We start from the raw sequence: 24,945 nt of genomic DNA, 5'->3' as shown, positions 1-24,945 counted from the left end.
GGAGTTGTACGGTCGGTCACTGGTTGCCATTTGTGACTTCGAATTTTTATATTGAGACCTGTGCAAAGCCTTAGCCATTCAGTTCATTGTGCAACATTTTAATTCATCTTTATGTACCATTGTCACAGAACCGTTTTTTAAAATGTTTTTTCTAATTAAGGGGCAATGTAGCATGGCCAATCCACCTACCCTGCAGATCTTTGGGTTATGGGGGTGAGACACGTGCAGACACGGGGAGGACGTGCAAACTCCACTCGGACAGTGACCCAGGGCCAGGATCTAACCTGGGTCCGCGGTGCTGTGAGGCAGGAGTGCTAACCACTGTGCCACCGTGTTGCTCCGCAGGAGACCAATTGGCCCATCACGTCTGCACCGGCTCTCCAAATGAACATCAAGGTTTAGTTCCACATCCCTGCCTTTTCCCCGTTCTCCTGCACATTGTTGCTAATCACATAACCATCCAACACCCTCTTGAACACCTCAATTGAACCCGTCCCCTCCATACTTCCAGGCAGTACACTCCAGACCCGAATCACTCACTGTGAAAAAGCATTTTCTCATATCACATTTGCTTCTTTGCAAATCATTTAAAATCTGTGCCCTTGTGTTCTTGATCCTTTTCCGTGTGGGAACAGTTCCTCCCTATCGGCTCTGTCCAGCTCCCTCACGATTTTGAACATCTCTATCAAATGCTCTCTTAGCCTTCTTCTCTCCAAGGAGACCAGTCCTAACCTCTGCAATCTATCCTCATAACTGAAGTTTCACATCCATGGAAACATTCTTGAGAACTATTTCTGCACTCTCTCCAATGAGTTCACATTCTTCCTATAGTGTGGCGCCCAGAACAGCACACAATATTCTAGCTGATGTCTAACTAGTGTCTTGTATAAGTTCAGCATAACCTCCTTGTTCTTGTACTGTCTGCCCTATTAATAAAGCCCAGAATATGATATGCTTTATTAACTGCTCTCGACACCTGTACTGCCATCTTCAATGATCTATGCACATATACCCCCAGGTCCCTCTGCTCCTGCACTCCTTGAGAATTTTACTCCTGATTTTATATTGCCTCTCCAAGTTTTCCTACCAAAATGCATCACCTCACACATCTCCACATTGAACTTCATTTGCCACCTATTTGCCCACTCCACCAACTTGCCTAAATCCTTTTGAAGTTCTACATTGTTCTTTTCATAGTTTACAATACTTCCAAGTTTGGTAACATCCGCAAATGCCGACCGTTGGAGATCATTACAAACCTTCCTTTTCAGTCAATTTTGTATCCGTGTTGCAACTGTCCCTTCTATTCCATGAGCTATAACTTTTCTCACAAATCTATTGTGCGACACTGTAATGATTACCTTAGTCCACGTACGCCAAATCAACAGCATTACCCTCATCAACCCCTTTTGTTACCTCTTCAAAAAATCCAGCAAGTTATTTAAAGATATTTTTCCTTTTAGAAATCCATTCTGGTCTTTCAAATCAACCCACATTTTTTCATGCGACTACTAATTCTATCCCGAATAATTGTTTCCAGCAGCTTGCCCACAATTGATGTCAAACCGATTGGTCTGCAATTGTTGGGGCTACCATTAAAACCCTTTCTGAACACGGGTGAAACACTTGCAATTCTCCAGTGTTCTGGCACCTCCCGTGTGTCTAGAGAAAACGGTAATAACAGTACAGCATGCGGCCTAGCTTAATATGATTAGGAACTAAAACCTCACAGAATTTTGTGAACAAATCATTATTTAAAAAAAATGTTGAAGTGTTTTTTCAATCAAAACAATGGGCGTGATTCTCCAGAAAGATTTCTAAGTGTGGTAACGAGCGGGAATTGCCGTGAGCTTCCTGCCGCTCGGCCCAGCGAGGCAGGCAACGGTATTCAACATTAATTGGTCCACTTAAAGAGACCTTTCAAGACTTCCGGGTGCAGCGATGACCAGCTAAGTCGCACGTTTCGGCACCTCCTGTTTTAACGGACTTTTGGGCTCTTATCGGGAGCCCCAACGGCAATTTTCGAAGGCTAAACCCACTGTGAGGCGACATAGAAGGGAGTCCCCCCGGATGTGAATGGATAGAAGAGATAATAGTGGCCAGATTGCGGAGGATTCTCTGGAGCAGCGGCAAAGAAGGGAAGTAAGAAGCAAGATGGCGGCGGAGGGAGGCCAGTTGGTATGGGGCCTGGAACAGCAGGAGTTCCTCCGGCGATGTGTGGAGGAGCTCAAGGAGGTGCTGGCGCCGATGCTGCAGGCGATTGAGGGGTTAAAGGAGGCACAGAAGACCCAAGAGATGGTGCTCCGTGGAGTGAAGGCAAAAGCTGCCGAAAATGAGGACGAGATACAGGGCTTGGTGGCGAAGACGGAGACGCATGAGGCACTGCATAAGAGGTGTATGGAGAGACTGGAAGCCCTGGAAAATAGCTTGAGGAGAAAGAACTTAAGAATCTTGGGTCTTCCCGAAGGGGCAGAGGGAGCGGACATTGGGGTGTATGTGAGCACGATGCTCCATACCTTAATGGGAGCTGAGGCCCCGACGGGCCCCCTGGAAGTGGAGGGAGCGTACCGAGTCTTCGTGAGAAGAGCAAAGGCAGGAGAAATACCTCGAGCACTAGTGGTGAGGTTCCACCGCTACAAGGACAGGGAGATGGTCCTGAGATGGGCGAAAAAGACACGGAGCAGCAGGTGGGAGAACGCGGTGATCCGCGTGTATCAGGATTGGAGTGCAGAGGTGGCGAGAAGGAGGGCGAGTTTTAATCGGGCCAAGGCGGTGCTCCACAAGAGGAAAGTGAAATTCGGAATGTTGCAGCCGGCAAGACTGTGGGTTACACACCAGGGTAAACACCACTACTTCGAGACGGCAGAGGAGGCGTGGACATTTATTGAAGAGGAGAAGTTGGACTAGATTTGAGAAAGAGTGTTTGAAATGAAGTAGCGAGGTGGTGGCAAAGGACTGTGAATCAGATGGGGGAAAATTTTCTTTCCCCTCGAAGGGGGGGGACACACGAAGAAATGTGGGCGCCGGTGGGGACGGGGAGGGGGAAGGAGAGAGGGAGCTGCGCCATCAGGGGCGGGGCCGAGAGGGAAGCACGGGCTTTGTTCCCGCGCTATGGAAATTGTGGCGGGAAAAGGGGGCGCAGGGAGGAGGGGGCCTCACAAAATGGGAGGCTAAGGATAAACGGGGGAAGCCGAGGTCAGCCAGAGTTTGCTGACTTCCGGAAGCAATATGGGGGGAGCAACTAAGCTAGAGAGGGGTCTAGCGGGGGGGGGGTAACTGGGTTGCTGCTGCTAAGGGGAAGGGGGAGCTGTTACGGGATGGGATGGTCGGGACGGCACCGTCCGGGGGATAAGCGGGTGCGTGGGAACCGGGTGAGGAGCTGGTCTAAAAAAGGGGATTGCTAGTCAACGAGGGGGGGGGGGGGGTTAAAGATCCCCCCAACCCGGTTGATCACGTGGAACATGAGAGGGTTGAATGGGCCGATTAAGAGGGCAAGGTTATTTGCGCACCTAAAGAAGCTAAAGGCAGACGTGGTCATGCTTCAGGAGACGCACCTGAAACTGGCGGATCAGGTCAGATTAAGAAAAGGATGGGTGGGACAGGTATTCCATTCGGGCATAGATGCGAAAAATAGAGGGGTGGCAATACTGGTGGGGATCGGGTATTGTTTGAGGCGAAGACCACAGTGGTGGACAGTGGGGGTAGATACGTGATGGTGAGTGGCAGATTGCAAGGTGAGGCGGTGGTGCTGGTGAACGTATATGCCCCGAACTGGGATGATGCGAACTTATGAAGTGTATGTTGGTGCGCATCCCGGACCTGGAGATGGGAAAGTTGGTAATGGGGGGCGGGGGGGGGACTTCAACACGGTGCTGGACCTAGGGCTGGACCGGTCCAGATCTAGGACCGGGAGGAGGCCGGCAGCGGCCAAGGTGCTGAAGGGCTTTATGGAGCAGATGGGAGGAGTGGATCCCTGGAGATTTACTAGACCAAGGAGTAAAGAGTTTTCTTTCTTCTCCCATGTCCACAAAGTGTACTCCCGGATAGACTTCTTTGTCCTGGGAAGGGCGCTATTCCGAAGGTGGCAGGAACGGAGTATTCGGCTATAGCCATTTCAGATCATGCCCCACATTGGGTAGATCTGGAAGTAGGAGAGGAAAAGGAGCAGCGCCCACTCTGGAGATTAGATATGGGACTGTTGGCGGACGAGTGGGTATGTGTAAGGGTGAAGGGATGTATTGAAAGGTACCTAGAGATCAATGATGACAGAGAGGTCCAGGTGGGAGTGGTCTGGGAGGCGCTGAAGGCGGTGGTTAGAGGGGAGCTGATCTCCATAAGGGCCCATAAGGGGAAACAAGAGGGTAAAGAAAGGGAGAGATTGTTGGGGGAGATTTTGAGGGTGGATAGGTAATATGCGGAGGCTCCAGATGAAGGGCTATACAGGGAAAGACGGAGATTGCACACGGACTTTGACTTGTTGACCACGGGTAAGGCGGAGGCACAATGGAGGAAGGAACAGGGAGTGCAGTATGAATATGGAGAGAAGGCGAGCCGGCTGCTGGCCCAACAATTTAGGAAGAGGGGGGCGGCGAGAGAGATCGGAGGGGTTAGAGACGAGGAGGGAAAGATGGAACGGGGAGCGGAGAGGGTGAACGGGGTGTTTAAGGTATTTTACGAGAGGCTATATAAGGCCCAACCCCCGGAAGGGAAAGAGGGAATGATGCGTTTCCTAGACCAGCTGGAGTTCCCGAAGGTTGAGGAACAGGAGATGACAGGACTGGGAGCACAGATTGAGGTGGAGGAGGTGGTAAAAGGAATTGGGAACATGCAGGCAGGGAAGGCCCTGGGACTGGATGGGTTCCCGGTGGAGTTCTATAGGAAATACGTGGACCTGCTGGCCCCACTTCTGACGAGAACCTTTAATGAGGCTAGGGAAAGGGGGACACTACCCCCGACAATGTCGGAGGCGACGATATCGCTGATCCTGAAAAGAGACAAAGACCCGCTGCAGTGCGGGTCATACAGGCCTATTTCCCTCTTGAACGTAGATGCCAAGCTTTTGGCCAAGGTGATGGCGACGAGGATAGAGGACTGTGTCCCTGGGGTGGTGCATGATGATCAAACGGGGTTTGTTAAAGGGAGGCAATTGAATGCTAATATACGGAGGCTGTTGGGGGTGATGATGATGCCCCCACCGGAGGGGGAGGCGGAGATAATGGTGGCGATGGATGCACAGAAAGCATTTGATAGAGTGGAGTGGGACTACCTGTGGGAAGTACTGAGGAGATTTGGATTTGGAGAGGGGTTCATTAGATGGGTTCAGCTCCTGTCCAGGGCCCCGGTGGCAAGTGTGATTACAAATAGGCAACGATCTGACCACTTCCGACTATATAGGGGTACAAGACAGGGATGTCCCCTGCCCCCGTTACTGTTTGCATTGGCAATTGAGCCATTGGCCATAGCGCTGAGGGGCTCTAGGAAGTGGAGGGGGCTACTTAGAGGAGGAGAAGAGAATCGGGTGTCATTATACGCGGATGATTTGTTGTTGTATGTTGCGGACCCAGTGGAGGGGATGCCTGAGATAATGCAGACACTCAGGGAGTTTGGAGAATTTTCAGGATATAAATTGAATATGGGGAAGAGTGAACTGTTTGTGATGCACCCCGGGGAACAGGGCAGGGGAATAGACGATTTACCGTTGAGGAGGGTAAGAAGAGATTTCCGGTATTTAGGGATCCAGGTGGCCAGGAACTGGGGAACCTTGCATAAACTTAACTTGGCACTACTGGTAGAGCAGATGGAAGAAGATTTTAGGAGGTAGGACATGCGCCCCTGTCATTGGCGGGCAGGGTGCAGGCGGTTAAAATGGTGGTCCTTCCGAGGTTTCTTTTTGTGTTTCAGTGCCTCCCTGTACTGATTACAAAGGCCTTTTTTAAGAAGGTGGACAAGAGTATTATGAGCTTTGTGTCGTCCGGAAAGACCCCAAGAGTAAAGAGGGGGTTCCTGCAGCGCAGTAGGGACAGGGGGGGACTGGCACTGCCTCTAAGTGATTATTATTGGGCCGCCAACGTGTCAATAATATGTAAGTGGATGAGGGAAGGGGAAGGAGCGGCGTGGAAAAGACTGGAGATGACGTCCTGTAGGGGAACTAGCTTAAAAGCACTGGCGACAGCGCCGTTACCGCTCTCCCCGAAAAAATACACCACAAACCCAGTGGTGGTGGCAACTCTGAAAATTTGGGGGCAGTGGAGACGACATAAGGGAGTGACGGGTGCCTCAGTGTGGTCCCCGATAAGGAACAACCATAGGTTCGTCCCGGGAAGGATAGATGGGGGATTTAAATCTTGGCAGCGAGCAGGAATTGTGAAATTGCAGGACTTGTTCTTAGACGGGATGTTCGCGAGTCTGGGAGCACTGACAGAAAAATATGGGTTGCCACCTGGGAATGCATTTCGCTATATGCAACTGAGGGCATTTGTGAGGCAACAGGTGAGGGAATTTCCGCAGCTCCCGGCGCAAGAGATCCAGGACAGAGTGATTTCGGGGGCACGGGTGGGTGATGGTAGGGTGTCAGATATATATAGGGAAATGAGAGACGAGGGGAGACGATGGTAGAGGAGCTGAAGGGAAAATGGGAGGAGGAGCTGGGGGAAGAGAGTGAGGAGGGGCTGTGGGCAGATGCCCTAAGTAGGGTAAACTCTTCGTCCTCATGTGCCAGGCTCAGCCTGATACAATTCAAGGTTCTACACAGGGCGCATATGACGGGAACAAGGCTGAGTAGATTTTTTGGAGTGGAAGATAGGTGCAGGAGATGCGCGGGAAGCCCGGCGAACCATACCCACATGTTTTGGTCATGTCCGGTATTGCATGGGTTCTGGGTGGGTGTGGCAAAAGTGATCTCGAAGGTGGTGGGGGTCGGGGTCAAACCAAGCTGGGGGTTGGCTATATTTGGGGTTGCAGATGAGCCGGGAGTGCAGGAGGCGAGAGAGGCCGACGTGTTGGCCTTTGCGTCACTAGTAGCCCGGCGAAGGATTCTACTTATGTGGAAAGAAGCTAAGCCCCCGGGTGTGGAGGCCTGGATGAACGACATGGCAGGGTTTATAAAACTGGAGCGGATAAAATATGCATTAAGAGGTTCGGCTCGGGTTCACCGGGCGGTGGCCTCCATTCCTCGACTATCTCGCAAAGCGATAAGGGAAAATAGGAAAGGCAGCAGCAGCAGCCAGGCAGGGGGAGGGGGGGGGGGGGGGGGGAGGGCTCATTTGGGTCTTCAGGGGTTTTATGTGTGTGTTTATATATTAGTTATTTATATTTGATTTCACAAAGTTACTATTTTAGTTATTACTTCTGTTGTTTCTTATTTTGTTGTTGGCAGTTGCCGTTAGTCAACATATTATTTATTTAAAAAACGATCAATGTATATATTATTACAAAGTTGTAAAATGGGAAATTTTTGTTTGATCGAAAAACTTTAATAAAATATATATATTTTTTAAAAGAGACCTTTCAAATGTGAGTTGCTATTGCCTTAGTGACTGACCCATCCCTCCCACTGACCACATGTCCATTCTCCCACCGATCCTCCATCAGCCCGCCCATCCCAGATGGCTGTTTTTCCAGCCTCCCAGGAGACCACCTAGGAGGGGAGCTCTGAGGAAGACTTGATCGAGGTGTCACAGTTGTCATTCCCACTCTCCACCAGCACAGATACACGAACCTTGGCGGGAAGTGGGAAATGTTCGTGGTCAGGCTTCTGGGGCACAATCTGGTGAGCACCACAAAGCTGCTGATCAGGTGGAGGCAGGAACCCCCAAGCGAGACAGCAGTCAGAGATCTGCTGGATCCCAGGACCCAGCTGGTCCCAGTCTGACGCTGAGCCTCTGGTACAGGGTTACCCAGAGCTGATGGAGATGTTAGGATGCAGTCAGGACATTCAGAGGGAGATGTCAGCATCAGTCAAGTAGATCCATGACCGTTTGGAGGAGTCCCAGAGGCTACGGGCGCTGGAAATGTTGCAGGCAATGCATGGCACCAAGGCCAACAATGCTAGGGTGGCAACCGCAGTGGAAAGTCTGCACCATTAGAGGGTGTCCAAGGCGTCGCGCAGTCGGTCTCGGCCATGGCTGAGGGTCTTGGCAGAATGTCCGACTCGCTGGGTGATGTCACCCAGTACCAAGCTGACCTTGATGAGGTTCTGCGGGACATGTCCTGCTCTCAGATGGGAATGGCTGAGGAGCTGTGGAGAGTGTCCAAGTCACAGGTGGGCATTGCAGAGGCACTGCAGAGAATGGCCCAATCACTGAGGAGCATCACCGAGAAAGTCGACACAATGGTGCAAACATCAGAGAGCCACCAGGGCTGGCAGAGCCAGACGATGCAGAGGCAGCCGGGGCTCAAACTAGCTGCCCCTCCGTCCCAAAGTGAACCCAGGGCCCTATGGGCACTGCCCAGGAGGAGGGCGTGCTGGTGCCAACCCGGAACCGTCCCACGGAGTGGCGATGGAGGCCTCCAGCTCCCCCGCGTTCCACTGCTCTGAAGAGGCCGCGTCTCAGTCAGCACGGGACAGGGTGGCACGGCTCTGCATGTGTCGCTGGCAAGTGAGCCGGGGCCCTCCAGCCCCAGAGGACGTCCGCCAGGGGCATCGAAGGCCACAGGACGAGGTACGCAGCTGGCTGCTTCCACCTCTAATGTGCATCTTAGGGACACACCTAGACGTAGCGGCAGAGCTAGGTAGGCCAAGCACATTGAAGATCACTGAGGACACCGGGGGAGGGGTGGCACATCGGGAGAGTGGGGAATTGTAAAACACATTAAACACCCTTGAGCACAACCAATACGACGCTTCTGTCACCTTCTTCAGCATTGCGGGCCGACCTCTGAACCCTTGGCCCATCTCTCCAGGCATCTCCCCCTGGGCACACCGCATGCAGGTAATGGGTGTGAGCGAGCACTCAGCAGACAGGCAGGGGTCAGACTATAGCATAGATTGAGGACCACTGGCACTCAACTCTCTGCAGGTTATCATCCTCCTGCCCGTGACAGTGCCAACACGGTCCCTGCACCATTGAATGATGTGACACAGATCCTGGTCATTTGGATATTGGCTGCTGCGTGTGTGCTGTTGCCTCCCGTAGAGTTCAGGCATAGTGTCCATGCATCACGGTCTGATTGGGATGCTAGGCAATGACTCCCATACGCTACATGGCCCGCCCACCCACGGGAATCCACTTGGGATGTGTGAAGTGCTCACTTAACCATGATTGCCAATTCCCTATTAGCAATAGTCTTCAGCCGCACAGCCAGAGGCCTCAGGAATCAGTGGGGATTATTGGTGGTCGGTGGGGTAGACAAATAGGGACAAGGGTTGCCATGTTGGTGCCACGCACATTTGCCACCCCTTTGCGCCTCCCTCCCCCACCCTTCTATGGCGGCTCACTCCTGTGGAGGGCCCCTCTCCCCCACGGGGTTCTCCTCCCCCCCCCCCCGCGAGGGTCCCCTACCCCTCCCGCCGAGCACAGGGGTGGCAAGCCCAATGCCCCCTGGCTCTTTGCCTGTGAGCAAAGATGGCTACTCATCTCCTCGGCTCCCCACAGAAGCCCTTTCATCAAGTTCACGACTTTCAAAAGGAGTACTAATCAGCGTCAGCGTGACCACTTGCTGGGGAGGCCGAGGAATGACGGGGGGCTGTTGGATAAGGGGTCGCTCCCATTAGTTGTGTGGAAATAGGGCTCACTTGGTGATAATTGGTTTCTCGCCACACTACGGCAAGATCCCGATTTTGCCTACAGGAGCGGGCCGATTGCATCACACTGTTTGGAGCCTGGCGCAGTTCTCGTTTTTGGCCTCTCCTGCTATTCACCGGTTTGGTTTTGCTCAAGCGAGAGCGCAACGAGGCTGGAGAATCGTGACCAATAATGTATTCAGACTGTGCAATGGAAGCAAAGTCCAATAATGTGTTAGGTTGGTGGATGAGTTTCGGTGTAGATTGGTGTGAAGTGGTGCATTTTGATGGGGAGAAAGGGGAGGCCATGTGCTGTTTTGAATGGTGGGGTGAGGAAGCTGGGGCCTCTCGGGGAGCAGTTGTATAGGTCATTGGGAGTGGCGACCCAATAAGGCCACGGGAAAAGCCTTCAGAAAAAGGATTGGGATGGAGAATGGGAATATATGCAATCGGTTGGATTGCACTTGGAATGGTTCTAGTCTCTATACTTAAGAAGGTAAGAAAGAAAAAGAGTCAGAAAGCTGGCACGGTTTGAGATGTCATTTACTGGAGAGTGTAACTGTGCAACTCCAGGAAATCAGCCAGCAGCAGCACTGATAGCAGCCTGGGTGCACACACTGGCTGGCTCTTGAAGACAAGTGGAGAACAGATGAAAGAAGTATGTACAGTCTTCGGAGTGTACATACCTTCAAAATAGGTAACAAATATGGAACAAACACTTTTATTACAGCCAAATAATAGAAAAAAAGCATTATATTTGTACAATTGTCTGAGAATGAAGCCTGAAATTTTTTTTATGGTACTTTGAGCCCTTCCTTAACTTGTGGCATTCCTTAAACATCAAGTCACCGCATTGTTTAAATTCAGTGAGAGTAGCAGTGTGTATTTCAAGAATTCTTCAGATTAGGCAGCTATTTTAAACTTGGCACACAACTTTATTCAAAAAGTAGCAATGTAATTTGCAAATATGGCTTACCTCAGCTGTAAAACAAGCAACGGTGACAAGAATCTTTCTCGTATTCTCCCGATAAGCACAGGGTAGACACCAACTAGTTCTATGACTGTCACGTGTCTCAAGTCAAAGCCACATATTGCTTGCTGCAAAGAATCACATGGAGTATGTTTCAATACATCTAACTCAGAATTCAACTTCAAATTTGAATATGTTTATTCCCAGAAGTTCATTTTTTTCAAAGAGAGCAGCCTACCACCATTCTCAGGGCAACAAGGAACGTCAGAAGGGAGTAGATGCCTTAAAAGGGGTATAGATACATGCAGTGAATGGGCAGAAATTTGGCAGCTGGAGTCCGATGTTGGAAAATGTGAACTTGTCTGCTTTAGTAGGAAGAATAGTAAAGCAGAGTGCTATTTAAATGAAGAGAGACTGCAGGACAAGGTGACGCTAAGCGAGCCCACGTCATGTGAACTGAGCTGAATGATCCCTGGTCCCTTTCACGGTCAGGTCAGGTGATCTGAAGGTGCTTGGGATATGGTTTAGAGGGACCAGGGCAGGCGTTAAAAACTGGAAGGAGCAAGTAGGTACAATGAACCAAAAACAAGGTATGTGGGAGCGACGTTCCCTTTCAATTGCAGGTAAGAACCTGGTCATCAGGTGCGAGGCATTCTCAGTGATGTTGTACGTGGCTCAGGACTAACCCAGGTCTGGGCCATCCCTCACTCCTGCACTGCAGTTATTACTCTGGCCTTTCCCCGCTTTATTCAGGGGTCAAAAATGGACTGCATTTGAAGGGACCTGATGTACAAACCGGTGGGGGGGGGGGGGGGGGGATGTGCACAACGTTGCCCAAATGTTGATGCCTGTGATGATATGCCTGTGGGCTGTATCATAGATGGATGGAGTGTGACCTCCAACCAGCAGGTGGAGGTGCAGGCACACCATGCAGTCTCAGGACCAAGGTCATGTGACCAGGGACTCTGACATAAGGGGAGACACATCCGGCCATCACCAGAAGATTGCAGAGGGTAGTAAGACATACAAGTGAATGGTCGGTGCTAGGTGCAGTTCCAGTGGAGTATCAAGCAGACTCCATGAAAATATGCTCTGTAACAGATTGCTATCTTACCACAAGAGACTCAATAAAGATCCTGGTTTGGACAAGTCGAGGTGTTTGGTGGATTCCTTCATATGGTAAAGAAGACCAAACACAACAATGGCCAGCTTAGTGTGTGGCTGCATCAGGCTGTGCATAGATTCTTGGTACACAAACACCTAGTATCACTACGTGCTGAGGTACTACCTGTCCCCAGTTTTGCAAAGGATGGGTCTGACCATGCTGCCACGGAAAGCTCAAAGTAGTTGGACCATGCCATACCACCTGTCCCTCGCGGAACAATTATGCAGAGATACACCTACGACCTCAAGTCCATCAGGCAGTGGTCTGCACATAACTTCCTAGAGATCCTATGGGAAAAGGAGATAGTGGATCCTGTTGGATGGCTTCCTGAGCAGACTGTCAAGGTAATTTGGCAGAATGCCTCATCACCAGATCTTCCAAACAAGCACCAAAGCCCTAGCTTGGCTGGTGGTAAAAAAAGGCCCTACCCATCACATCCTTCCTACACCTCTGGAGTGTTACCCCATCTGCACATTGCCCTCGAGGTGACTGTGGTGGGGAAGAGACCATTGTCCATCTCCTTGTGGAATGTGCCTTTGTAAAGGAGGTCTGGAGAAGGATGAGGTGGTTTTTGTCGAGGTTCATCCCCAGCAGCTCTGTGACCCAGGACTCCAGAGTGCAGTGGAGGCCGGGTCATTGGGTAAATTTATGGAGGAGATAGACAGATTTTTAATTAGTTAATCGGTTGAAGTGTTATGAAGAACGGGCAGGCAACTTGAGTTGAGGCTTGAGATGAGATCAGTCATGATCGTATTGAATGGCGGAGCAGGCCCGAGCGGCTGAATTGCTACTCCTGCTCCTAGTTATTATGTTGTGCTCTACGGGCTGTTCCCAGGGACACACCAAGACAAACATCACCAATTGCTGGAGGATCATCAACTTTGTGAAACACACTCTTTGGTCTGCCCGAAACTTGTTGGTCTTCCAGTGCAAAGCGTTGTCCTTGACCGAGTGTTGCAGGTTGGCACATTCCAAAGCCCAGGACTACGTGCTGAGGGATGCAGTAAAGCTTGGGGCAGCCGCGGCAGAAACAAAATGGGGGAAGGTCGCTGTCTAACACCTTTCAGCTATAGTGAAGGGAGAGGAGTAGAACTGTATATAACACCCTGGAGCTGTATGACTCACACTGAATGTATACAGTGAATATATATATTCTTTCCAATTAAGGGGCAATTTAGCGTGCCTACCCTACACACCTTTGGGTTGTGGGGGTGAAACTCACACAGACACGGGACAGACAGTACCCCAGGGCTGGGATCGAATCCGGTTCTCGGCACCGTGAGGCAGCAGTGCTAACCACTGCACCAGCGTGCCGCTCGTATACAGTGAATATCACAACCATAGAATCCCTAGAATTCTGCACATCGAGTCTTTAACGACCCTCCGAAAGAACACCCTCCAAGAGTACCCCACCTAGACTGTGGAAGGAAACCAGAGAGCCCGGAGGAAACCCAAGCAGACATGGGTAGAACGGGTAAACTTTACAATCACCCAAGGCCAGAACCAAACCCGGGTCCCTGGTGCTGTGAGGCATCAGTGCTAACCATTGTGCCACCATAGGGTCTGCTCCGCCATTCAATACGACCATGGCTGATTTCCTCTCAGCCTCAATTGCACGGGAGACGCGACTGGCCTAAAAAAGGGGATGGTTAGTCGGCTGGGGGGGGGGGGGGGGGGGGGGGGGGGGGTAATTAACCCTCAGACCAGGCTGATCACGTGGAACGTGAGGGGCCTGAAGGGCCGGTCAAGAGAGCCCGTGTGTTCTCGTACTTGAAGGGGCTAAAGGCAGATGTAGCCATGCTACAACAAACGCATCTGAAGCTCGCTGATCAAACTAGGCTGAGGAAGGGATGGGTGGGGCAGGTCTTTCACTGCGAAGACCAGGGGGGTCGCAATCTTGGTGAGCAAACGGGTGGCATTTGAGGCGGGGGGGTATTGTGGCGGATAAAGGGGGTAGATATATTTTGGTGAGTGGCAAGCTACAGGGGGCCCGGGTGGTGCTAGTGAATGTGTATGCCATGAAATTGGGATGATGCGGACTTTATGAAGCGAATGTTAAGTAAAATTCCGGATCTGGAGTCATGCAGTCTGGTAATGGGGGGGGCACTTTAACACGGTCCTGGACCCGGCACTGGACCGGTCTAGGTCTAGATCGGGTAAGAGGCCGGCAGCGGCCAAGGTCCTGAGGGGGTTCATGGACCAGATGGGGGGAAGTGGACCCATGGAGATTCACTCGGCCAAGGGCGAAGGAGTTTTCTTTCTTCTCCCATGTCCATAAAGTGTACTCGCGGATCGATTTTTTCGTGGTGAGCAGGGCGCTAATCCCGAGAGTGGAGGGGGTAGAGTACTCAGCCGTTGCGGTCTCAGACCATGCTCCGCACTGGGTGGAGTTGAGGCTGGGGGCGGAGAGAGGCCAATGCCCTCCATGGACACTGGACGTAGGACTATTGGCAGATGAGGAGGTCTGTGGGCGGAGTAGGAGGAGTATCCAAAACTATGTGGCGACTAATGATACAGGGGAGGTTTCAGTGAGTATGGTTTGGGAGGCGCTGAAGGCAGTTATCAGGGGGGAGCTCATTTCTATCAGGGCCCACAGAGAGAAGAGGGATAGGATGGAGAGGGAGAGGTTGGTGGGGGAGATACTCAGGGTGGACAGGAGGTATGCGGAGTCCCCCGAGGAGGGGCTGCTAAAGATGCGCCGGAGCCTGCAGGCGGAGTTTGACTTGCTTACCACAGGGAAAGCAGAGGCTCAGTTGAGGAAGTTAAAAGGAGCGGTGTACGAGTATGGGGAGAAGGCAAGTAGGATGCTGGCGCACCAACTACGGAAGAGAGGCGGCCAGGGAAATTGGGGGAATTAGGGACAGGGAGGGTAACACGGTCCTGAGCTCGGAAAGGATCAATGATGTCTTCAAGGATTTTTATGGTAAATTGTATGAGTCAGAACCCCCGGAGGGGAGGGAAGGGATGAGGCTTTTCTTGGACCAATTGAGGTTTCCGAAGGTGGAGGAGGAGCTAGTAGAGGGATTAGGGGCCCGATTGAGTTAGAGGAATTGGTTATAAAGCTTTGGAGGGTATGCAGTCGGGCAAGGCCCCGGGACCGGATGGATATCCTGTAGAGTTCTATAGGAAATTCTCAGAGCTGTTGAGCCCACTATTGCTGAGAACCTTCAACGAGGCTAAGGAAAGGGGAACCCTTCCCCCGACGATGTCGCGGGCCTTGATCTCGCTCATCCTTAAGCGAAATAAGGACCCATTGCAATGTGGCTCCTAAAGGCCGATATCGCTTCTTAATGTAGACACCAAACTGTTGGCCAAGATCCTGGCCACTAGAATTGAGGACTGTGTCGCGGGGGTGATTAATGAGGACCAGACGGGGTTTGTAAAGGGCAGGCAGCTGAACACGAATGTGCGGAGGCTCTTGAACGTGATCATGATGCCCTCGGAAGGACGGGATGCAGAAGTGGTGGCTGCAATGGATGCGGAAAAAGCCTTCGATCGGGTGGAATGGGAGTACCTGTGGAAAGTGTTAGGCAGGTTTGGATTTGGCGAGGAATTCATAGGGTCAAATGACTGTATCAGGCCCCCATAGCACGTGTGTCCACGAACCGGCTGCAGTCGGAGTACTTTAGGCTGCATGCCCTCTGTCCCCCATGCTGTTTGCTCTGGCAATTGAGCCGTTGGCCATGGCGCTGAGGATGTCTAGAAACTGGAGGGGGCTGGTTCGGATAGGGGAGGAGCATCGTGTTTCACTGTACGCGGATGACCTGCTCCTGTATATTTCAGATCCGGTGGAGGGGATGGGGGAGGTCATGCAGATCCTAAAAGATTTCAGGGATTTCTCGGGGTATAAATTGAACGTTGGGAAAAGCGAGCTTTTTGTGATCCATGCGAGGGGCCAGGAAAAGAGACTGGGAGAGCTCCCGCTCAAAATGGTGGAGAGGAGCTTTCGCTACTTGGACATACGGGTGGCTAAGAGTTGGGATGCCCTGCACAAGCTCAACCTGACGCGGCTTGTGGATCAGATGGAGGGAGACTTTAAGAGGTGGGACATGCAAAACCCTCAAGTGTGGAGACTTGGGTCAGTGACATGGCTGGGTTTCTAGGTTTGGAGAGGATAAAGTTTGCCTTGAGAGGGTCATTGCTGGGGTTCTCCAGGCGGTGGCAACCGTTCCTTGACTTTCTCGCGGAACGTTAAGTGAGGAGGTAAGCAGCAGCAGCAAACTGGGGGTGGGGGTGGGGGGGGGATGGGTGGGAGGTGGAGAACTGTATGGGTTGTGGATAGAGTTTTCTTGTAAATGGTAGTTATCCCACCTTGTTTTATTAAGTTAATTCTTTTTTTTAGTTTTTTGTTGCCTTCTTTTAGTAGCGTTTTTGTAAAAATTCTGTAAAATTTTGAATAAAAACAAGTTAAAAAAAAATAAATCTATCTCCTCCCTAAATTTACTCAATGTCCCAGCATCCATCATACTTTGGGGTAGTGAATTCCACAGATTCATGAGCCTTTGAGAGAAGTAATTTCTGCTCATCTCTGTTTTAAATCTGCTACCCCTTATCCTAAAACTATGACCTCTTGTTTTAGATTGCCCATAAAAGGAAGCATCTGCTCCACGTCTACTTTGTCAATACCTTTTATCATCTTGTATACCTCAATTAGATCGTCTCTCATTCTTCTAAACTGGAGAAACATTAAAATTATCTATGTCCTGTGCCTAATGATTACCGACACAAACTCTGAATATGTTTACACATTTAAGATCATTTAATATTGCGATAAGAATGTATTGTCAATGGAAGTCTACTCAACTGAAGTATTCCTTGTAGTAGCTATGGAACGGTAATGTGCAAAGATGATAACCACATGGAGGGCAGTGTTTTAAAGGATATTTACTTTCTCGACTCAATGGAGCTAATCAATTTCACGAGAACAAAATTGTGACAAGAGGTGGGAGGAGAAGTACAGGTTAACAATATAATTGAACCTTAGCTTGTTTGCCAAACATTTGTATTTACACAAATTTAAGAATGCGGAGGTGTGATTTTCAAGCAAACAATTGAGTACATTGATAAAATTAATGTCAAATTTTGATTGAGTACACAGAAGAACCAGGCACTGATACAGTAACTGTGTCTCAAAATGATGAGACAATGGTTCAGGCTCCTGATGTCAGCCTGTACTGTGGAGTTGAGGAATAAACTCTTTGGCTGCTTGCATGATAGTATTTAAAAGTTGGAAACACAGCATGTGGCATGGGGGGGATATGTAAAAAGGGAGAAACATAATAACCTGTTAACAATGCATAAATTGTAGCAAAAACAATGCTCTCGTCAGGAGGCCAAAGTTTTGTGACAATCTCAGTAATTGCATATTGCTGGTAATTCTGACATTGCTGGTTTTAGGAGAACATTACCTGAATGATTCCTAGCTGGAATCTGTAGTAGTGATTGGCACCAGAGGGGGTAGATATGATCAGCAATCGACGCTTCTCATAGAACTGTTCCAAAAGTGCTGTTGCCGTAGTAACACCCACATTGATGTTCATGGCTAAAATATCAAGAGGAATCAAGATTTAAAGAGGAACTACAAAACCCACCTGTTGCATGAGTTTGTGTATCAGTGCCCTCTAAGGCATGATATAAAAAATAAACGTTCATAAATAAACATTAACGTTACCAAGGGCTGAATCCTATGGGGTGCCGTGGACCCTGCTCCCTCCCCTGGCTAAATGGTCTGGTGGGAGTGGGTGGGGGGAACATGCCTATGAACTAGACGGCTGTTCCGCAGCAATTTTTGAGGCGGGGCAGCATTAATTGCTTTAAGGAGAGACCTCTGCTGCTGGCTTCAGAGAAAGTCCTGCTTCAGAGAGCACCCAGCCAATCAGATGGCCGGCAGCTTTGTAGTCTCAGCAGTGACAGCCAGGAGTGATGGCCACTTCTGGGACTACAGGCAGCCCTGCAATCCTAAGGTTTCAGATAAATCTGGGGTCAGGGTTTTGTTGTGCTGGGTGGGGAACTGGGTTCAAGAGGTTGTTTGGGGGGGGGGGGTTGGGAGGTTCGACCTTTGAAGAGGTGCCCCAATTAGCCAAGGGGCCCTGGATGGGAGGAACCCCCTGCCCAACACCAATAAAGTTTCTGGACTTCCCCAAACCAATAAAGTTTCTGGACTTCCCCGTAGTGCCCCATCCAACCCCACCCATCGTCCACCACGGATAAATATCAGGCGAGGTGAGATAAATGCTCAATCCAGAGCCTTATTAGAGCTAAAAGGGGTGGGCTGCCAGACAGCTGGATTTTACAAGCATCTCCCACCTTCAAACCAGTTGGTGTGAAGGTATAAAACCAGCCCAAGTATCCTAGAGATATTGCAGCAGTAGCAGTGAGAGGACGGGTCTTCAGGAATGAGGAATGGTGGGGTATGGTAAGTAGTTCCCTCTTCTTTCCATTTCTATCCATTGAACCAACCTTTTCCCTTCACCCTACTCCCTGTCTCTACTTAAGACGACTGCTTTGAATAATTAATAATCCAGGGACAGAGTAGGGTGGCCACCTGGCCCTTCCCCGGAATGTGGAGACCTTGGCACTGCCTAGCTGTTCCCTGGCACTGCACCACAGCACTGCCAAGGTGCCTGCATGGCACTGCCAAGCTGGCAGGAGCACTACCAGGGTGGCAGCCCAAGGATGCTCAGGGCCTGAGGGGGGCTATTCCCACGAAAGGAGGGTGGAGGGGAAGTTTGAAGGATGGGGGTTTGCAAGGCAGGTTAGTAGGAGCCTCTGGGACGTGTGCGGTGGGTGGGGGGGGGGAGAGAGAGAGAGAAGAGGAATGACGGGTACAGCACAGTACATGTTATGCCGAACTAGTCTGAAACTAAGATCAAATCAACCTACTCCCAATCATTCTAATGCACTCCATATGCCTATCCAATAACCGCTTGAAAGTTCCTAAAGTGTCCGACTCCACTACTAAAGCTGGGAGTGCGTTCCACGCCCCAACCACTCTCTGAGTAAAGAACCTACCTCTGACATCCCTCCTATATCTTCCACCATGAACCTTATAGTCATGCCCCCTTGTAACAGCTACATCCACCCGAGGAAAAAGTCGCTGAATGTCCACTCTATCTATCCCTCTCATCATCTTATACATCTCAATTAAGTCACCTCTCATCCTCCTTCGCTCCAATGAGAAAAGCCCTAGCTCCCTCAACCTTTCCTCATAAGACCTACCCTCCAATCCAGGCAGCATCCTGGTAAATCTCCTTTGCACCCTTTCCATGGCTTCCACATCCTTCCTATGAGGTGACCAGAACTGCACACAATACTCCAAATGTGGTTTAACCAAGGTCTTGTACAGTTGCAGCATAACCTCACAGCTCTTAAACTCAATACCCCTGTTAATAAATGCTAACACACTATAGGCTTTCTTCACGGCTCTAACCACTTGGGTGGCAACTTTCAGAGATCTATGGACATGAACTCCGAGATCGCTCTCTGCTCCTCCACATTCTTCAGAACTCTGCCGTTAACCCTGTAATCCGCATTCAAATTTGTCCGACCAAAATGAATCACCTCACACTTATCAGGGTTACCTCTTTTACCACCTTCCCTAATCTTACTGAAACATCTAAACCCCGGAACCTCCAACAACCATTCCTGCCCCTGTTCTATCCACGTTTCCGTAATGACCACAACATCGTAGTCCCAGGTACCAGTCCATGCTTCATACTCACCAACCGTATTCCTGATGCTCCTCGCATTGAAGTAGACACACTTCAAACCACCTTCATGCCTGCAGGTCCACTCTTGTGACCTTGGTACCTTCCTCAGTCCTGCACTACCCTCAACTTGCTGAACTCCAGCAACGCTATCTCCTGAACTACAAATCAGTTTCCCATCCCCCTGCCAAATTAGTTTAAACCCCCCCGAAGAGCTGTAGGAAATTTCCCTCCCAGGATATTGGTGACCCTCTGATCCTACCTTCCCCAGAATGTGCTCCAATTATCCAAGTAACTGAAACCCTCCCTCCTACACCATCCCTGTAGCCATGTGTTTAACTGCACTCTCTCCCTGTTCCTCACCTCGCTAGCATGTGGCACTGGCAGCAAACCAGAGATGACAACACGGTCTGTCCTGGCTCTCAGCTTCCACCCTAGCTCTCTGAATTCCTGTTTTACATCCCAGTCCCTTTTCCTACCTATGTCATTGGTACCGATGTGTACCATGACTTGTGGCTGCTCCCCCTCCCCCTTAAGGATCCTGAAAACACAATCAGAGACGTCACGGACCTTGGCACCTGGGAGGCAACACACCAACCTCTATCGTTGCCACAGAACCGCGTATCTGTACCTCTGACTATAGAGTCTCCAAAAACTAATGCTCTCCTGCTCTCCCCTCTTCCCTTCTGAGCCACAGGGACAGACTCAGTGCCAGAGACCTGGTCACTGTGGCTTACCTATGGTAGGTGTTGCCCCCCGCCAACAGTATCCAAAACGGTATACTCGTTATTGAGGGAAATAACCGCAGGGGATCTCTGCACTGACTGGTTCTTCCCCCTCCTTTTAAACGTCATGGAGGGGGTGTTTGCTGTAAGGGGGCTTGCCCCCTCCCCCCCCCAGGACCCCATAGTGGGGTGTTATCATTTGGGGATGTGTGAGGTAGTGCCCATATGTGTGGAGGGTGACATGCCCATGGGTGGTGGGTGAGAGGGACCCACAAGCTCACTTAGAGATTGGGGCACCCTTTCAAAATGGCAGCCAGATATCTGAGTTCAACTCACCAGTGCTGAAAAAAGTTCTGTGGGCCAAACCAGTGCGAAACTCCCCAGGGCCCAAAAAAGTGACTACGTGTCATTGGATAATGGTGGGGAACTCGCTGGCAGAGCCAGCGGAAAACTCACTGAAAAACCCGCCACAAATGAACTTAGAAATTTGTCCATTGAATTCTGTCCAAAATTGAGTGTTTTTACAAAGAGATTTCCACCATTGCCCACCTGCAGTTATAGAATTTCAGAACCATGCTCTCTGGCACCATTGGCATCTCAGCTTTACTGCACTACTTTATTTTTTGTTCAATCCTGACCAAACATTCATTTTTTTCTGAGCCTACGTTTAGGTTGAAATTCTCCCATTTCGGGCTGGATTCTCCACTCCTGCCCGCAGCGGGTCAGTGGTGGGTGGGAGTGGAGAATCCAACAGGTGCCGAAAAATCAGAAACCCACTGGCATAGAAGTCTGAAATTCTCCCAATGGCAGGTGAATGACATGTGGGTTCTCCCACTGCCTGCTGGCGTGAACATAATAATAATCTTTTATTGTCACAAGTATGAAGTTACTGTGAAAAGCCCCGAGTCGCCACATTCTGGCGCATCATTTGCATCTCAAGAATGCTCATTAAAATAGCCGCTCACTGAAACCCCATCAGGCCTTCAAATCTTGCGTCATGCCAGCGGGAAATCACATCAGCCTCAAACTTGTTTCAAATAGAGTGACATGTACAAGGCAATGGAGGACAAGGTGAGAGGGTAGGAACCTTGACCACAACAATGATTGGATCCAAAACGTCTGTAGGGATGGTTGCTGGAGGATAAGGTCTACCCAATTAAACAACGGCTAATGATTCCAGTACTTTGCCCTCAGACTCGTGCCGAGGAGAGGTGCAATGCTGCTCACAGTTCCACATACTCCTTCATAGAGCAGACTATAGGACTTTTGACGGTGCGATTGAGATGCCTGGACCACTAAGGTAGTTCTCTGCAATATACATCAGATAGGGTTTCCTACCGAATCTCAGTATGCTGTGCCCTTCACAATCTGACTATGCAAAGAGGTGAGCCCTCCCCAGAAGGATCAGAGGATGTAGTGTAAGAAACATGACAGATGGGATTGTGGTGTTCTGAAAGTCTCCATGAGAAATGTGTCCTCGCTGGTGGATGTGTGAGATCTGTAAAGAGAGCTGCTGTTCGAGTACATGATGCCGTGATGAGAGTTTGATATTGGACGAAGCCGAGAGAAGATTTACCCTGTGTGAGGATACTAGACCAGACCCCAACTGTTGTTCGTATACCGGCCGAAAACCCCAAACACTTTTTGTTTTGTGAAACTGTGAGGAAAGGATACTTCACCCCAGGAATGGTGACTCTGACCAATAGGTATCTTTTATGTTAAAACAAACTTTATTTTAACACAGAATTAACCACATTATCAAAGAGATAACTTTACAATTATCAGTTAAATGCAATCCTTAAACACAAAGGATACCTCAAACTTACTATCTTACACCTGCCATTAATTCCAATTAAGCAACTCAATACAGTTCAAATACCACTAACCAAACAGTTTATTTTCATATCTGTGCAGATCGTTGGAGAGAGAGAGATCCTTTATCAGGAACAACCTGAAAATCCTTCTACCTTGTGAGACTCTTCTGCTCAACCTAACAGCATTTGACAAGACTGCAAAATACAGACAGACCTGGCTCCTCCCATTAATGACATTATCTGTACCCTATTAAGATGTCCCATCACCTGCTCAGCGAGGACTAAATACAATCCCTCATAAATTATCTACTCTCCAGGGAATCTCCAGCAATCAAGACAATATCCCATTAGTCATTTCTCTGTAAACAAATTGTTAAAATCAACCATTGCTTCACTGTCTATAACTATTACAGTGCTAGTGGACACACTTGCTGTATGTATTTTAAACCATGGTTTTTAATAATATTACTGCAACAAATATAAAATAACATATAACAATTTCTATATTCATCACACCTGCCAGGGTGAATGAGTTCATTCATCCAGGTGCTTCTGGTATGGTTGCCAGCCACGCTGTCTTCCTGGGCATCAGGACCATCCCCCTCCCCTCAAGGCCAGGGAGGTGAGTTTGGTGTGCTTCCTTGAGCCTTCCCTTGGGTAGAGGACATGCCTCAGCACCCGGACTCCTCAAATCAAGGTCTCAAGGGGCCAATGGTTAAATTGAGGTACCGGCTTCTCCTTGAAGCTGGTAGCCTTTCACCTCTGGGTTCCAGACATCCTGCGCAGTCTCATGAAGACATAGTGGGCTGGAGAGAGTGAAATGATGGTGTTGGACTGACATTTATATATGGCGACCGGACCTTTGAACACGCGAGCTAACAGCAGATGGACAAATCAGCTCCCGACCTGCCAGGTGATTCGGAGAGATGTGCATTATTAATAAGGCGGCAAGCACGGAATCAGGCCTGATTTTACACCATTTCGACCAGTGGGAATGCCCTAAGAAAAATAATGGAGAATTCTGCTCTACATTCCTGCTGTACTGGCTGCCACACCTCCAGCTGGGCCTCTGTTTTGTATTGAGACTATATTCTGTTGGGACTGTCTCCATTTTACCCTGAGGCTTCAATTTCTGCTCCCCTACTTGAACTTATTTTCTGAGCTAGCTCTAATCTATTGATGTTTATTGCTTATTCATGCTTAACAATCCTATCCTTCTTTGGGTTCTGCTTCAAAGGTACTGAATGATCACTGTATTGCAGCTCTCTGCTTGCTTCCTGTGGCTGCTGATTCCGCTCTACTTCACTCATCCTTTAGAGTTCATTCAACCACTTCAGCTGACTTGCTTTGGAATTCCCTCTGTAAAGCATCTTTACTGTCCACTTCCATCACTTTCCTCACTGAAAGCCTTCCTTAAACCTCTCTGACTATATTTTCATCTCCTTTTCTCATCATTGGCTCAGTGTCCATTCTTTTGATGTCAATGTTATGCTGTCGTTTGTAAAGGAAGTTTTTTTCTCCATTGTAGACATTCTAAAAATACAAGTTGTTGCTATTGCTCTTGTTCCATGGCACTGGGAAATGTTCGGAGATTTAACAGTGCAGGAGGAAAATTCATTAGCTTAGCTGACATTCGGGAAAGAACTCCTGGAGTTTGCCTGTATTGCGGAATTGAGATTTGAAGCCCTGGATAAATTTTGTTAGCTAAACAGGTGAGGCCAAGACTTTGCTGCGTTTAGGAAAACCTGTGGTTTAGTGACAGGAGAGGAAAAACCGGAGCAATCTGGACAGAGAACAGTGATGCAAGTGGACAATGTTAGGCAGGTAAATGCAGAATTTTCCTGGGCAGCAAACTGCTGTGACATGAACCAACTCAATAAGATGCCTGGGCAGCAGGATTCTCCACCATTGACAGGATGCCCCAGGTCCTGGGGCTAACAGATGGTACGCATGTCGCTTTGCACGCACCGAGCTCTCTGGGAGTGCCCTACGTCAAGAGGAAGTGGTTCCACTTGCTTAACATCCAGCTCGTGTACGACCATCACATGAAGATCCTGCACAGGTGTGCACGCTTCCCAGGAAATACGCACGCCAGCTACATCCTGGGGCAGGCGGACATCCCGGGCCTCTTCCAAGGACCACCCCAGGATGGCTGGTTGGCTCGGGGGATAAGCGGCACCCGTTTAGGAGCTGGCTAATAACACCAGTATGGAGGCCGGTAGCTGATGCAGGGACCCGATACAATGAAGCCCATGCGGTCACCTGGTCTGACATTGAACGGTGCATCGCACCGCTCTAAATGTGGTTCCAATGTCTCGACCGTTCTGGTGGGGCACTGCAGTACACCCCTCGGAGGGTCACCCGCTTTCTGATGGTCTGCTGTGTCCTCCACAACCTGGCACAGCAGCGGGGCGACGTGATGGAGGAATATGTGGCCACCTCCAGGGAGCAGGGCGAGGAGACGCTGGGACCGGAGGACGAGCCCAGGGAGGATCCGCAGTACCAGCTGGAAGATGGAGTACAGTCGGGAGAAGCGAGGGTCTGGCAAGCATGGAGGGCCAAGGAGGCCCTCATCCTTGTCCATCATTCCCCCTCTCCCAAACCCCCATCCCCCTCTTCCTGCCATCCCCCGCCCCCATCCCTCTACCTCCCACCTTTTCACCATCCTCCACACCCTCATTTACAATCCTCCCAGGATCTGTGAAACATTACTCCAGGTTGATGGGACTGTGTTGGCACCATCAGCGGGTCACAGTCGCAGCCAGGGGGGTGGGTGATAACCCGCAAAGAGCCGACCGCAGGTGCTCCTCATTCAATCCCACTCCTGCCTATCTGCTGAGTGCT

At 49.9% G+C, this 24,945-nt stretch overlaps 1 protein-coding gene across 1 annotated transcript in view; it reads right to left on the bottom strand.

Annotated features, from left to right (window-relative positions):
* srpx (sushi-repeat containing protein X-linked) overlaps window positions 1-24,945 on the bottom strand; it is a 110,798-nt gene that overhangs the window by 4,268 nt on the left and 81,585 nt on the right. Inside the window, exons 8-9 of the mRNA XM_072513888.1 lie at window positions 17,265-17,398; window positions 10,698-10,819 (exon numbers count right to left, since the gene is read on the bottom strand). Coding sequence (XP_072369989.1) covers window positions 10,698-10,819; window positions 17,265-17,398 — 256 coding nt within the window. The remainder of the gene's footprint in view (window positions 1-10,697; window positions 10,820-17,264; window positions 17,399-24,945) is intronic.

The sequence above is a fragment of the Scyliorhinus torazame genome, chromosome 8 (assembly GCF_047496885.1).
Source record: "Scyliorhinus torazame isolate Kashiwa2021f chromosome 8, sScyTor2.1, whole genome shotgun sequence".
NCBI lineage: Eukaryota > Metazoa > Chordata > Chondrichthyes > Carcharhiniformes > Scyliorhinidae > Scyliorhinus > Scyliorhinus torazame.
This window is presented reverse-complemented; position numbering and strand designations above follow the sequence as displayed.